Raw genomic sequence first — 13,923 nt, 5'->3', positions numbered from 1 at the left:
CATACCATAGTCAAGAACTCAAACCTGAACTACTGAAAACCTATAATGCTTGTAGAAGACAAAAGCTGCCATAGGTGATGTAAAAACATCTTATTCCATGACTAAAAGCGTTTCATTATCTTAATTTTCTGAAGGAAATTTGAGACTATGCTCTCTATCTTGTACTGCATTCACATTTAGACAGCAGAGGTGTGTTTCTGGGGTTAGGCAGTATTAAGACAGCATGCCACTGAGGACTTCAAGAGTAGAGAACATTCTAACTGTGGAACCAGCCTTGGAAGCTAAAAATCTCTCAAGCTTTGGGGATAATATCCACATGTGAGAGATGTGTTCTTTAATCTCCAGTCTAATTGTTTCTGTACGATTTTTTGCTTTTTCTGATCTGGAAAAAAGTAATGAGTTCTTTTCTCCCCCATTAAAGTAAGAGAGAATGGAACACACCAGAAGAGATGTGTGCCAAGTTCCAACACCACTCCAACCACGGAAGTTAACAATCCTCCCTCCAGCTCAGCTCCACTACCTTCCCTCTCCATCTTTACCATGGACCTAGGATCTCCCTGCCATACAAATGCCTCAGTAGTGCCCTGAAGTAATGAGAGAGGAAGGCAGAGAAAGCTTTCCTTCCTACCCAACTCTTATTTGGTCACCATAAAAACAGTCTCAAGCTCCACTCATCAAAATGTAAGAAAATGTTAATGAGAACTCTCTCTCACTGCATATTAAAACACTTATTCTCCTTGCAAACCTCACACACTTGCCTTACAAAAAATCTCCTGAAAACATTCTGCATGGACCTAGTCTTCATGATTCTGAAGAAAATCATTATAATCTGTTTTAAATTACTTTAACATGTCTAATTTTAAAAGAGTACATGAAGTATACATCACTGTGTGTATGTTGAATTCAAGTTTTAAATCAAAATTAGGTTCGTATTTTTTCATGTCAAATAAAAAGATAAATTACATTGTGGATTCTTATTAACTATTAAGGTGCTGACTTTCCATATTAAAAGTAAAAATGCTGACTTTTTTTTAAAAAAAAAAAAAAAAAAACTGCTATACAATTTAGAAAATGTACAGCCATGAGGCCTAAAAGTTGAAGAGAAAGTTTTTAGATTTATCTCATCATTGAACAATTAGCAGTTTCAGGGCTGGATAGATGTCTCAGAGGATAAGAATGCTTAGTGTGCAAACAAGACAACCAGAGTTTGGGCCCCAGCACTCATCCAAACAGCAGGCTAGGGGGAGGGGGACCTGCAGTGTTTGTTATTCTTGCAGAGGACCCAGGACCAGCTCCCAACACCCATGTGGTGGCTCACAACTGTCCCTATTCCAGTTAAAGGGTATCTGATCCCTTTTATGAACTTTCTTTTTTTTTAAGTGGTGCATATATACAGATGCTAGCAAAACACTCATACACAAAAAATAAAATACAATAAAAATCTTTTTTAAAAAAATTAAGCAGGGTGTGGTTTCATGCACACCTCAACCCTAGCACTGCTGAGGGAAGAGGCAGGAGGCTCACTAGGGCTTGCTGGCTGCTAGCCCAGCTGATAAAGCAGGCTCCAGGTTTACCAAGAAACCCTACCTCTAAGGATCAAGGCAGACAGTGATAGACAATGCCAGATTTGGACTCCAGACACTTGTACACACCCATGCACCCATGTACACACATGCACATATTCCACCCCACATACAAATCATGACAACACCACTACAGCATCCCTTGTACAGAACGTAAGGAAGTTGTCTCATTTAATTTGAAAATGTATACAGTTTGTTATTTCATGAAAGGCAGCCACAATATCCAAAAATATTAGGGACAGATCTTCTCATGACCTTTCTCCTGTACAGTAACACAGCCATAAATGTTACTGTTCCTCTACCATCTTCCAGGGAGTCATTGGGTTTTCTTCCATAACTCCAAATTCCCCAAGCCAAACATGAGTGACAACTTCAACAGCCCAATTCCAAAATTCGCAGATTAGTTATTGCAGCCATTAAGAAACAAGTTAAGGTGTTCTAGACCTCTTGATTAAAATGTAGGCAAACCAAAGCAAGAAGTCTGGTTAGAATCAAGGTGCAAATAAGAAAACACAATAAGAGATTTGCAGCTCCCATTTCTTCTCTTGAATAAGCCTGTTGGTTTTTTTTTTTTTAATGTAAATGAAATTTCCCCAGTATATTCCCCAAATGCCCTCAACCTGGGATTTCTAAATTTGCTTTTTATCAATAGAACAATTAAAATGTAAGTTTCTACGGAACTTCCCATGAGCTTTCCCACAAGAAAGGCAGGGCAATTCCAATGTCTGTTTTTGTTTGTTTCTTTGTTTGTTTTTTCTTATTTGCAAAACAAGTTAAAAAAGAAACAGTGCTTCAATCACTCTTAAAAGATAATTAAATTGCACTTGCATTCTTCAGGTAATGACCTGTCCATATGGAAAACTGTGTACATGAAGCTTACTAGACTACCTCCACCTAAAACCAACACTTCCAAGGTACGCACAAGTCTCACCCATCGGGGTGAAACACAGCAGGACAAGACCGAGCAAATGACATCAGCACTATAATTCATTAGTAACATTGCAAACTTACACACAAACGTAGGTTAGTGTTAAGACACCACATGGATTACAATACCTGAGTTTTAGTGCATTCCTTTGAGCCAGAATGAAATGAGTGCCATAGAGGAGGAAAGGAAAAGAGGAACAAATGTCAGACATGCTCCATATTGCGTCTGCCAAAACGAAGACTACGTTCATCTCAGTGTGGAACGACAGTGCAGAGCAGCTGCATTACTGTGCTGTGTTCTTTAGCCATGCACTGGAAAGTCATCCTGACTCGTCTCAGGGACATTCATGTGACTCGACTAAGACCAGCTTTCCACCCCAGGCCTACTGCACTAGCCAACTTCTTTCCAAGAGAGTTTTTGTTATGAACAACATGACTCACATCAAATGAAGACTAATTATTTCCCATCTAAATCTCTTTTACTGTTTCCATCAAACATATAAAACAAATTTTGTTTTTCTCATTAAAATCTGTTTAAGCCAAATAAATTATGTATGTGTGTGTGTATATATATATATATATATATATATGTAACTAAAACACAATTTATATCTCAAAAAGGACTCAATATTTTAAATTACAACCATGCTATTGCCCATCTTAATTCATTTAGTCAAATTTATTCCCAGTGGTCACATACAGTAAATATTGATAAAATTTCTTAGTCTTAATATTAAATTGTTTCCAAAAGTACCTGCTGACCAGATAACATACTGTTAAATGTATATACTTAAACAGAGCAAGAAAGGAGAATGATGAACAGAGGGTAATGAAGGATCCCAGGAAAGACGAGACAAGGCAGGCCAGAGAAAGCCATGATATGTATGACCCTCCAACTTGCATGCCCCATACATGCTCATCAGGTTAATCAATCGACATCTAACACTGAGCAAGAAGTGCATGCTCATCTGAGTTTCTTAGGATGGAAACTAGTTTGAGAAAGCAATTTCAAAGCAGAACAAATAGTAACAATATTAGTATGTCAAAACACAGTCATCTATTTTAAAGTACTAGCATTTATAATTTTTAATATGTATTTCCTTCTTTCTGGTCTGTTAAATCTACACCCAACCCTTCTTCAATTAACAACAACAACAGTAAGAAAACAAAATGAAAAGAATTATGATTTTCACTAGGCCTTACTGGTTGTTTGTTTGTTTGTTTGTTTGACTCAAGATCTTGGTCTGAAGCCCTGGCTGGCCTGGAATTTCCTATGTACAAGAGATGGGCCTCCACCTGTAGCCTGCCTCTGGCATGTTCCTTATGCTAAAAGAACAGGTAGGCACCAGCATGCCCAGCTTCTTACAAGCTTTGCTCTTTCTGATACCCACGTCTCTCCAACAGGCAAACAGAGCTGCCTTTGTGGCAGACAGAACTCAGTTCTTCCCCCAAGAACTCAAACAAAAGATTCTCCATGACAAACTGAAAAGGTACATGGAGTAAGAAGACTGCAGGGGTTCAAAACCCTGTTAGAGATTTAAATACAAAGAGCTCTCCTAGCAATAAGTGTGTGAACAGGACATAGACGATGTCCATCCTAAAGTTATGAAAAGCTGAGTAAATGGTTTGGACTGTGTGTGCCTTCCACTTGTGCTTACCTGCAGAAAGAAAACCTGCGAAGTGTAAAATAGTTACTGAATGAACCATTTTTCTGTTTCTAGTCATAAACTAATGTCCTATAGTGGCCACACCCGTATGTCACGTGCAGCTAAACCACCTTCCATGTTGTACTGGCTGGTTTTGTGTGTCAACTTGACACAGCTGGAGTTATCACAGAGAAAGGAGCTTCAGGTGAGGAAATGCCTCCATGAGATCCAACTGTAAGGCATTTTCTCAATTAGTGATCAAGGGGTAAAGGCCCCTTGTGGGTGGGACCATCCCTGGGCTGGTAGTCTTGGGTTCTATAAGAGAGCAGGCTGAGCAAGCCAGGGGAAGCAAGCCAGTAAGGAACATCCCTCCATGGCCTCTGCATCAACTCCCGCTTCCTGACCTGCTTGAGTTCCAGTCCTGACTTCCTTGGTGATGAACAGCAGAATGGAAGTGTAAGCCAAATAAACCCCTTCCTCCCCAACTTGTTTCTTGGTCATGATGTTTGTGCAGGAATAGAAACCCTGATTAAGACACATGTTATGCCATTAGCATAAGAACTCAGGGTCAGGCTGGCGAGATGGCTCAGCGGGTAAGAGCACTGACTGCTCTTCTGAAGGTCCTGAGTTCAAATCCCAGCAACCACATGGTGGCTTACAACCACCAGTAATGAGATATGTCACCCTCTTCTGGTGCATCTGAAGTCAGCTACAGTGTACTTATGTATAATAAATAAATCTTTGGGCCAGAGCAAACAGGGACTGAGCGAGCAGGGTTGACCAGAGCGAGCAGAGGTCCTAAAAATTCAATTCCCAACAACCACATGAAGGCTCACAACCATCTGTACAGCTACAGTGTGTGAGTGTGTGAGTGTGTGTGTGTGTGTGTGTGTGTGTAATCTTTAAAAAAAAAACCTCCCTTATGGAAGTTTATACATCCACTATCCAAGGCTTCGATTCTTCAAATGTAAAAGGAGTTTACTTATCAAATGCCTATGAACTCAGCGGCTATCGAGTGGTCCAGTGTTTAGGAGGATCTCTGGACCTGTTCTGCAGAAGCATTTCAGTCATTTCAGGTGATTCTTATCTAAGTTCTGGGCATTGAACAGAGCTGAGGTAATAGTCTCACACTAGAACCCACAGAAGAAGTTCTATGACAGTTTTACACATATCTATTTCTTAATTAAAAGCAAGATATATCAGTCATTGAGACAGGTGCACGGCAGAAAACTAAACTCTTGAATTAAGGGAAGGAAACTTACAAAATACCAACTCAAAAGTTCCATGCCTGTCCCAAAGCCTATCTCTGAGAAGAGTTTAAGAAATACCACGACTAAGCTGTGTCTCTTCCCTTCTTGTTTCAGTTCTTGCTGAAATCTATTCAGATGAGATGATGTGTGCTTCTACCAGAAGCAGCAGCAGCAACACTCAAGGGAGAGTAAACAAATAAACAAACAAACAAACGAGAGCAGATGGGGCTCTGTGAGTTCCGGCCCAGTCAGGGCTACACAGGGAGACCAGTCTCAAGGTAAATAATAAAGTGGATAAATAAAGAATGCAAAAATAATCAAATTGTAACCATCTGTTTACCCAGCCCCACCACAAAAGATTTATGAGAAGTACCGAATCTTGCTGTATAACTTACCGTATGGTAGCCTCTAGGTAAAGGTGGCTTCCCCACAGGGTAAGGGTCCACTGTGTCGATAATTGTCTGTCTTTCACCTTTCTGGTTGATCTTTCTAAATCTTCTCCGTGACTGTCTGTGGGAGGCTTGACGTTGGAAATATTCTTCATTTTCATCCATATAGTCCACCTGAAATAAAACCCCCGAGATATTTCATTTCTCCAATCAGACCGTTCCACATTAACACCAGATTCGAAAATAAACTTACAAATGGTCTACTTTCATTCATTCTGCAGACAAACGTTAAATGTGTGTCTGCACGTCTCTGGGGCTAACTGGCCCACAGTGACGCTTGGGTGAAGAGGCATTCTCAGTTCCACTTGGGACAATCTGGGTTACCCTGGAAGTCTGCAGTTTCAGGGGGAAGAGACTTTAAGTAGACTTTGTGCCGATTTACGAGTCAAAGAGGTCATGGGGTATGACCACACCTTATGAATACAGCCACTGCCTGTCATAACTTTAGCATGTATGTGTGTGCGTACACACACACACACACACACACAAATCTGATGCATTTGAGAAATTCTGTAAAATCCCCTGGAGCCTTGAAGGAATCAGACAGCACCGACAGCAGGATGGCTCTAGGGGACCAGGTTCCTCTTCTGGCTTACACAGCATGCCTTCAGTTTCTTTCTGCTTATGTAGTATTTATTGCAAAAAAAAAAAAAAAACACATCTAAAAGTTCTAGTGAGCATACTAACAGGGAACAAAGGAAGTGAAGTGAGCTCAGTCCTCAGTATGGCCTTCAAGATTGCTCACACGGAGGCTGTGCTCATAGTTCCTGTAATACTGTCAAAGTATGAACCCTCAGGAACTTCACCAAAAAAAAAAAATCCCATGAAAACAGCATTAACAGGAGTAAAAAGATCTCAACTTAAAGTGTTGGAAAGTCCGATGATCTGCCCATGATTTTTTCATTGTTGGTTTTTTGGGGTTTTTTGTTTATTTTTTGTTTTATTTTGTTTTGTTTTCGAGACAGGGTTTCTCTGTGTAGCCCTGGCTGTCCTGGAACTCACTCTGTAGACCAGGCTGTCCTCGAACTCAGAAATCCACCTGACTCTGCCTCCCGAGTGCTGGGATTAAAGGCGTGCGCCACCACGCCCGGCTTGTACATGATTTCCATAATCCTACATTTTACCACTGCCATCTTATTTTCTCACTCTATGAGATTTGTCCCCATTTTTTTTTTACTATGTTCAGAGAGGAAATTCTTTGTGCTGACAAAACCCCTCTGCAGCATCTTGGGGAAAACCGAAATTGCCTCTAAAAACGTGACCTGGAGTTACCTACCAACATGTAACCGAATGTGATCAGGAGAGCTCCACTATCACCATGTGGGGCTGTGCCATCATTTACTTTATGAGATTTTCCTCCCTGAGCAAGAAGACAGATGAGGACACAGAGCCGTCCTGAAGGAGGCTGGTGAGGGCTGGCACTGTACCCACCCGCCTTTGCTTTGGTAACCTTAAAACAATGTCTAATATCCTCTCCTAGATTATTTTTATGCAGTAAGAAAGAAGTACCACAGATAGTTTTGCTTTAACTCTTTTACTAAAATAATTATGTTGCTAACTAACATCTTTCCTACCTTTCCATATGAAGCCTTATCGTAATGTATCCTAAATCACACGATTATGAGACAAAGGCATCAGCAGGTCTCTAATGTCCTCTCATTTAAAGGAATTCACGAATGTGTTCAACGCATAAGTCCCTCAGAGCTAAATTTCTACAGTTCCAGGGTGCCCCAAATTTCGGTTAAAAGACACAACAACTGATTGAATTATAAAGTTCAAACACCAAATACTATCCCTTTTCAACTTTCTATCTTCTACATTTGAATGTTATAAATAATTACAATATTACAATTATGAATTAAAATTCATAATTATTAAGTAAATCTGTTAAAAAATACAGTACTTTATGATGAACAACTAGTTTGTGAAAAAGCTTTTACTTTTTACTTTTTTCTGAAAAATACTTGAGAAAAAGAAAAAGTTCTCACAGAGACATTCTTACCACAATCATTTCAGAAGGCTCTAAGACAATGCATTCACAGCCACGCCTAAAGCTTCCTGCAGAGCGCTTGCCAAAACTAGAAAGAGGTAAAGAAAACAAGATTTAGGGATCAGGAAACATGAATTAGGAACTCTAGCTAACCCCAACTATGGGAATTTTTTTCAATTACAAAAACAACACATTAAAAGTGTCTTCAGTCATGATTATACAAAGAAATAACAACAAAATAACTTAAATTCCTAAGTTTCAATCATGTTTTTTCTGGAAAATTATTTTCAAATTAATAATGTAAATAAGGAAGAATTAACACAAGCATGTTTTGTGATGGACGGTTTGAAAACATTCTCAATGAGGTGAAGTTTTAGAATATTCCAATACAGATAGAAATGGCGCCATCATGAACTACAAAATGTTTATAAAATATAAGTTGCAGGTGCTCCCCTTTTCTAAGTTAACATGCCGAGACTTCATTTTCCTCATCAAGTTATTCTAAATGTTTTAAGAAAAAGATGCCAAGCTAGGAGAAGGGTTGTGCACAGATGTGAGTGCAGATGTGTGCATGGATTCCCTCCCTGAGAGAGCCACCCTGGGGACTCAGAACTTACTCCTCCGTCCCATCTCTGTCAACTCTCACTTTAATCCTGGAGAAGACTGTTTTTCTTGTTTGTTTGTTTGTTTGTTTGTTTTGTTCTGACATTTTCTTTACAAGCTAGAACCCAGGTGTGCCAAAGCAGTTCTGGCCTGCCTTCCCCATCTACGAACTGCCTGTTTGTATCACTACTCCAAAAACCTCTCCTTTCTCTCTAAAAAGAAACAATTTTTAAAGCTTCAATGAAGATTGAATACATATATTTCATCATGTTACATGTATATATTTTAGTAATATTTTACTTAGTTCGCTTAGTACATACAGTTACTGTAGACAAACAAGGTTTCAGTGTAATAATACCTCTGCGCATGTATGTATGGTCTTACCTGTGCATCCTCCTACTACCCTTGGTCCTTTCCCCATCCCTCTGACCTGCTTCCTCTCATCTCCCGCCCGCTTTCTGTGTTTTGTACTTTTAATACAGAAGATGCATCTGAGAGAAAAATATGTGACATTTGTCTTTCTGAGACTTGTTTAGTTGGCTTAACATGATAATCTCTAATTCTCCATTGTCATGCAATGATAAACATCTTATCTTCTTTTAGACACAATGAAAGCTCATACCCCACATATTACACTTTAAACATCTTTAAAGGAAAAAAAACACATTCCCAATAACAAATTTTAACTGAACGCTTTTCCCCACCATCAAGTTAAGCAGGCCTTCTGGGCAACTTCGGAGGAGATTCTCCTTCCTTTTATAGGGCCCTTCTATCATGACATACAAAGTTTTATGTAGTAGGAGCCAAGCTATGAAAATCAAGAGGTCCCTCCGACCACTTCATCTGTCAATTTTATTCATTTACATGAGGGGTCACCAGTCAGAGTAGACTCATCAGTTATGTTCTTCGGGGTTCAAAACTTGTTTTATGAAGATCAAACCCAGAATTATAGATAATACCATTGAAAAGGAATTTCTAAAACACTCACATACATTCAGACTTATTCAAACATACATACTGTAGCATGCCTTATAAAGCAGAAGACTTCTGCCAGTAAGGGAGAGAAATGACTTCGTTGTTAAAGCCTTTGCCATATAAGCAGTAAGGCTGGAGTTGAGATCCCAGAATCCACTGCAAACCTGCTTGGCTGTTGTGGTGAAAGGGAGGTCAGAGGATCCCTGGAGCAAGCTGGCTAGTGAGACTAACCATAAGGTAAGAGTTCTGGGACTGACAGAGAGACACAGTCTCGAAGAAGAAAGTGACACCAGTCATCAACCTCAGGACACCACGGTATTCAACAACTTGAAAAATAATTTTGACATTTTAGTAAAATATGTAACAGGCTTACCAATATCACCATTTTAATCCTATTACATGACTAGGTACAAATGTATATTGTATATTTCAGGTTTGTTACTAAGTAACATAACATCAAAATCTAAAAATGAAGGCAGGGGTGCTGTGTGGCTCGGTGTGGTATGTGCAATTAGCAAGAGCACCTCCCAGGTTCAACTGCCAACACCTCAAAATAAATAAGCATGCCAAAGCACAACTGGGAAACTCAGTTGTCATATTTCATTCCATTTCAGACCTAGGCAATTTTATAAGCACGACTGCTTCTTTTGAAAATGTGGAATGGCACAGTAAAGAAATCATACGTATTTGTAATGGATACAATGGTCCTTCCTACAAATACCTGATAAAGGAAATCAAAACCTGCTGCCACGGGGCTGTTCACAAACTTCAGCAGGAAAAGGTGAATCCCCACCTTCAACACTAGCAAACTCCACAGCGCTGCTGGTATGCATGGTTCCTGTATCAAGTCCCCACATCCTACTCTACACTGCAAAGCCTGTTACCATACAGCTAGGGCTTAGCTTCTAGAACTTCATGACTTTGAGTTGAATTAACATGCAAAGGTCACACTGTACAATATGTTCCCAGGAGAGTCTGGGATGTGGTAGCTGTAGGTGAACTGGTAAACTACAGCCCCACAAGACTCACATCCTGTAGACATCACAATGTTGTCAATAGGGAAGACAATTCTTTAGCACATTAATTTCTCAAATACGCTGAAGGAGAGAGGCTAGCAGCCTTGGAATAAATCTAAGCAAGGCATTTGTCTTTATCAAACTGAACTGAGGAGAAGGGCCAGTTGCTTACATCCCAGCTGGAAGCATAAGGATCTGAACTAGGATCTCTTGAGAGCACCTGTAAGATCATGAGGCTAGTACTGTGGTGTCCATAGCCCTGGTGCTAGGGAAGTGTTAGGACTCCACTATCTGTACAGCAGAGCTCAGTGCAAAATAATTCACAATGGCCACATATGGAAACAACTCTATTAACCAAACAAACAGTATTATGTACACATAAAACAGACTTCAGAATGTTGGTGATAACAGTCTGGCTCCATAGCCCACCCAGGCTAGCTTCAAATCCATGCTTTGCCTGCCTCGAGCCTCCCAAGTGCTGGGCGGACAATTGCATGACACCATATACAGCTCACAATGGAGGACTGTTCAGACATAAAAAGGACTGAAGAACTGACACATGATACAAATGGACGAAGCTTAAAAATATCACCCAGAGGGCAACAAGCCAATCACAAAAACTCCACTTAGAGGAATTAGCTAGAATAGGCAACTTCACAGGGGAAGAAAGTGAGAGGCCGCTGAGGCCAGAGGGGAGACAGAAGGGTGAGCCCCACAGTTAGTTTCTGTTTCTTTTCCTGGCTTTAGGTTTCTTTACAAAAACTAAGAAGTTAGGAAAAGCAGGAAGTCAAAGCAAACAACTAGATGGAAGAGTGCTTGCCTACCACTTCCCGCCTGGCCATGGTTAGAGAGCCCTCCCCCTGTCCCGCAAGCCTCACCCATACCAAAACCTTAAGTTGTTTGAGACTGGACCACCCCACTGAGAAACACTGCACCAACCTCTTCCCATTGGTCCTAGAAGGCCGAAGTGACAGTAGCTATGAACGTACGTGGGAAGACATGGGAAAGGCACACATGTAACAGACACTCAGTGCGTGTCCCCAGCAATCAGTTATATCCTGTTTGCTTTAACTCAATATAACCACATTTTTCCTTTTGTCTGTGGACTATAATAAGGCTCTTCCATATTATTTCTTACATGTAAAGTGTTTTGCTGCCCACTCCTCTTCATGTGTTCACTGGACAGGTAACACAAATCAGTATTATCAACATAAGCCCTTTAATTAACATTGGAATTTACAAAATCAAATTCACAAAATACAGCCACTATTTCTTCAGTAGTTTACAGTCTGTGGAAGATGAGTATTCAAACAGCTGCAACCCAATGACAGCCCAGAATGGCCTTCAGGGAGAGGCAGCACTCAATGGCCAGGCACACTTGCCAGCTAGCCGAGAGGGAAAAGATGGCTCAGCATTTGTAATTCACAGAGCAATTCAAATTCAGCAAAATCACATAGTGCAGGAAGAGCCTTAGGTCAGATGAAAATACCCAGAGGTTTGAATGTCAGATCCATACAGACCAAGTGCCCTCTGACAGCGCCTGCCAGGAGTGCAACCTACAGATAGGTTAACTGTTGCCGCTTTGAACTTTCAAAGATAGAGTGTTGTTTTGTTTACATTTGGATTAAAACACTTTAAAAGTCACCCCAGTCTTTACAGTAGTTTCAGTTTTTGTGGGTACCTATGTGTAAAACAAAAATCAATGTTTGTGTGTGCGTGCACATACACATACACTTGCCAACATGCCAGGTAAGTCTTGGCTATAACATTCAGAATCCTGCTGGTCCTTTTCCATCCTAGACACTGGCTTTTGACAGGCAGCTATGAAACTGAAGCGGGATGTGAGGGTGCGGCAAATACGGTATGAGTGTTCTTAAAGAAGTTGTTCTGTATAAACACACTGCACAACTTTGATTTCAGCCCTTCAGCTTCAACGTAATTCCAGTACATTCTTACAATCTTTAATATTAAACAGCCAGCCGCAAAATGACAGCTAAGTTACACAGGTCCACATTTGTCAACTGTTGGCTCTCTTAGCCTTATGAAAATAACAGCATGTAAGATCTGTTGCCAGCCATCAGTTGAAAGACCAGCAGCACACAACACACAACATACAGCACACAACACACAACATGCAGCACACAACACACAGCACAGCACACAACATACAACACACAGCATACAACACATAACACACAGCAACACAACACACAGCACAACACAGCACACAGCACAGCACACACCACAGCATACAGCACACAGCACAGCACACAACACAGCACACAACACACAGCACAGTACATAGCACAGCTCATAATACACAGCAACACAACACATAGCACACAGCACAACACACCACACAGCACACGCCACACAGCACAACACATAGCACACACCACATACCACAGCACACAGCACAGTACAACAGTCCACAGTTTCATCCCACTTGAAGGTTTTGCACAGAACAATTTAAAAATTACGAATTACAAATTAATTCAGTTCTTCAAATCAAAATCAAGTAAGGAAAATGTTTTTAACAGGTGCAAATAGCATGACATTACATAATCCAAAATGCACTATATTAGCCTGCTAGATAGAGTTCATAACCAGAAAGCACAAATCTGTGAAAAGCACCTTACCTAGTTTGTGTAAACTCCCATAGGTAACTAATGGGCAGCAGAAGTTGTAAGGCTGGTCGAGCCTAGGTTTCTGTCAGCATGTTTTCTCCCAATTTGATTCAAGAGCATGTTTTATTAGTGTGAGTGTCCTGGAAAAGGCAGCAGCTGGGCACAGAAGCCCCCTCTGCCAGTGTCCCTAACCTTGCCCTGTGTATGGGCCTCCACATTCTTGTGTGCGTCAGAACTGCTTGGCGGAATGCAAGTTCTCTACATCGGAATGTAAACTTACTCATGTCAGGGAAGATGACCAGGAGATCAGAGCACAGCAGAGAAGCTGAGACACTGACAGGCAATCCAAATTTACCCAATCATCTAAAATGTCAAACTATCAGAGAGCCTATTTCTCATCTCTTCATTCCTAGAAAGTGATAGATACTGAATATTAATCTCCTTATAAATAAATCTAATTGACTAAAATGTAAGTAACCAACTGCTGCTCCTGAACCAAAATCAATGTATGTATTGATGACTTCAAAGAAAGAGTTACATCTCATTGTCTGGACAGAGTATGGCAGCAACTGCAGAAGCCTGGCATTTCATTCTCCAAGTCAAGAGACAACTCAGCAAAGTACACTGAAACACTTGCCAGAAAAACACACTGAATCTTTTTAAATGTTTTACATTCACTCAAAAATTAGCAGGCACTAAATAAAATCATACCTCATATAAATTACAAAATGTGTGTGTCTGTGTGTGTGTGTGTGTGTGTGTGTGTGTGTGTGTATTACACACTGTGTCAAGAGAGTGGACTAAGTGGCTACAATTCCCTAAGTATTTGGAAACTACACACATTTCACCGTCTCTAG

General features: G+C 40.4%; 1 protein-coding gene across 5 annotated transcripts in view; it reads right to left on the bottom strand.

The window, feature by feature from the left end:
* The window catches only part of Rapgef2 (Rap guanine nucleotide exchange factor 2), a 227,014-nt gene that overhangs the window by 107,210 nt on the left and 105,881 nt on the right, over positions 1-13,923 (bottom strand). For 4 of the 5 annotated variants that reach the window (XM_021157687.3, XM_029474997.2, XM_029474999.2 and 1 more), the window contains 3 exons: positions 7,858-7,933; positions 5,802-5,969; positions 2,640-2,657 (listed from right to left, as the gene is read on the bottom strand). In XM_021157687.3, the coding sequence (XP_021013346.2) occupies positions 2,640-2,657; positions 5,802-5,969; positions 7,858-7,933 (262 nt within the window). The remainder of the gene's footprint in view (positions 1-2,639; positions 2,658-5,801; positions 5,970-7,857; positions 7,934-13,923) is intronic. The other variant, XM_029474996.2, reaches the window with a different exon arrangement.

The sequence above is a fragment of the Mus caroli genome, unplaced genomic scaffold, assembly GCF_978045245.1.
Source record: "Mus caroli unplaced genomic scaffold, Mus_caroli_1 scaffold_3, whole genome shotgun sequence".
Taxonomy (NCBI): Eukaryota; Metazoa; Chordata; class Mammalia; order Rodentia; family Muridae; genus Mus; species Mus caroli.
This window is presented reverse-complemented; position numbering and strand designations above follow the sequence as displayed.